This window comes from Morone saxatilis, unplaced genomic scaffold (genome assembly GCF_004916995.1).
Source record: "Morone saxatilis isolate NCDOM2014 unplaced genomic scaffold, NCSU_SB_2.0 Contig15, whole genome shotgun sequence".
In the NCBI taxonomy this organism is placed as follows: domain Eukaryota; kingdom Metazoa; phylum Chordata; class Actinopteri; family Moronidae; genus Morone; species Morone saxatilis.
The window spans coordinates 2,460,551-2,462,251 of record NW_023339707.1 but is presented as its reverse complement, the minus strand read 5'-3'; the positions used below and the strand labels follow the sequence as shown (position 1 = coordinate 2,462,251).

The 1,701-nt window shown below is 48.8% G+C and overlaps 1 protein-coding gene across 1 annotated transcript in view; it reads right to left on the bottom strand.

Moving 5' to 3' along the window:
* kiaa2013 (KIAA2013 ortholog) overlaps positions 1–1,701 on the bottom strand; it is a 14,068-nt gene that overhangs the window by 5,472 nt on the left and 6,895 nt on the right. The window contains exon 2 of the mRNA XM_035656196.1: positions 76–929. Coding sequence (XP_035512089.1) covers positions 76–929 — 854 coding nt within the window. The remainder of the gene's footprint in view (positions 1–75; positions 930–1,701) is intronic.

Sequence of the window (1,701 nt, the reverse complement as noted above, 5' to 3'; positions counted from 1 at the left end):
AAAAAAATTTACGGAGCAGAGCAGATCAGTTTGCAGTTTGTTTGTTTCCAGTTGTTTTATTACTACTGTTTATACCTTACTCCGGAAGAGGGGCTTAGCGCCGGGGCCACAGTACTCATTGTATATGAGCTTGAAGAGGAAGAGGTGGAAGAGCGTTATGAGCGAGGCCACACTGAACCAGAAGAGGAAGGGCAGGCCTGGGTACCTGTTGGCCATGTGCTCCTCGTGAGCCAGAATGGCCTTGAGGTGCAGGGTGTGGCGGAGGTCCTGCAGGTGGCGCAGGTCTGTGGAGATGTACAGCAGCGGCGTGATGGGCTGGGTCACCATGACCGGGAAGGTGTGACCTTTGATCTCTGATGTCAGCTCCACGGGCTCGTTGAGGCAGCCGGCCTCGCAGGCGTACAGCTTCACCGGCTTCTCCTGCGGCTTCACCGACACGTGGAGAAAAGGCTTCCCCTCCAGGTCCAGCAGCACCGCCAGGTTAATGAGGTCCTGGTTGTAGTGGATCCCTCTCAGGGCGTAGCTGTTGTGCAGCACGTCCGGATCGGCCTGGAACTGAAGGTGGTTCTCGGTGAACTGCAGGCCGCCAAAGCTGAGCACCATACCCTGCATGGCTCCGTGGGCTCCGGCCGCCACCAGCACCTTGCAGCCTCTCTTCTGCAGGGTCAGGGTCCACAGCGTGACCAGCTGCAGGATCTGAGCGGCGCTGCTCACCCGCTCGGGCCACAGGTTCTCTGCGTGCATGGTGGCGTGGCCGCTGAAGCAGTGGTCGGCGTAGTTGAGGCTGGACTCGAGACGAGCACGCTCCTCGCCACTCAGCCTTCGATCCAGCAGGGGAGCCGTGGTGGAGGACAGGATGTAGTAGAGGGTGGTGTTCACTGTGCGGCTCGACGGCGTGTGGGAGTCTGTGATCTTCCTCATTTCAACACCTGAATGAACAAAGACACACAAGTTCCACATTATTCCTCACCTTGGAAACAGTGGTACGGAAATCCTTAACCCCAAGTAGCTAGCTATTCCAGAGCTTCAGACTATGATTACTTTATCACGGACTAGGGTTGGGCAATATGAGGGCATATACAAGGTTCAACATTAAATCTTTGGTCTATCTGCCAATGGCTCGCAAACTGAAAAAAAAAAGAGTTGATGAAAAACAAACCTTAGTTAATGAACTCATGTGTTGTGGTGATGATGTGAAGTAGGCCTATTTCAGCAACCCACCAATGGTGACTGACCCCTTTTATTTGGTTTGCTCGTGTAGAGTTTTACTCACATTTGGCAAGTACTCATTTTGGACCCTGGTATATATGGTGCAACAGTAGAAATATGTTTGGTAATACCGTTTCCACTGCAGGAGTTATCTCTTAGTGCAGTGGTTCCTAACCCTTTTCTTTAAGGGACCACTGAGTAAACCAATTACCCCTGACTGTGACATATTTTATGGATATTTCATATCATATGTAATAATAACAATAACAGTAGAGAACAACAGATAAACTGTACAATGAACCAAAACAGGGAACACAATAACTGCAGGAAGTTTGTGTAAAACTAGAGATTTGGATGAATTTTGAGCTGATTATTTCCTGTGAATGAGAGATAAGTTTTCCTGAGATTTTTTTTTACAATTCTCTGTCAATATAATGTATTTTATATCATTTTTAACAATCATACATACCTAATAAATGGAATGGTAAATGG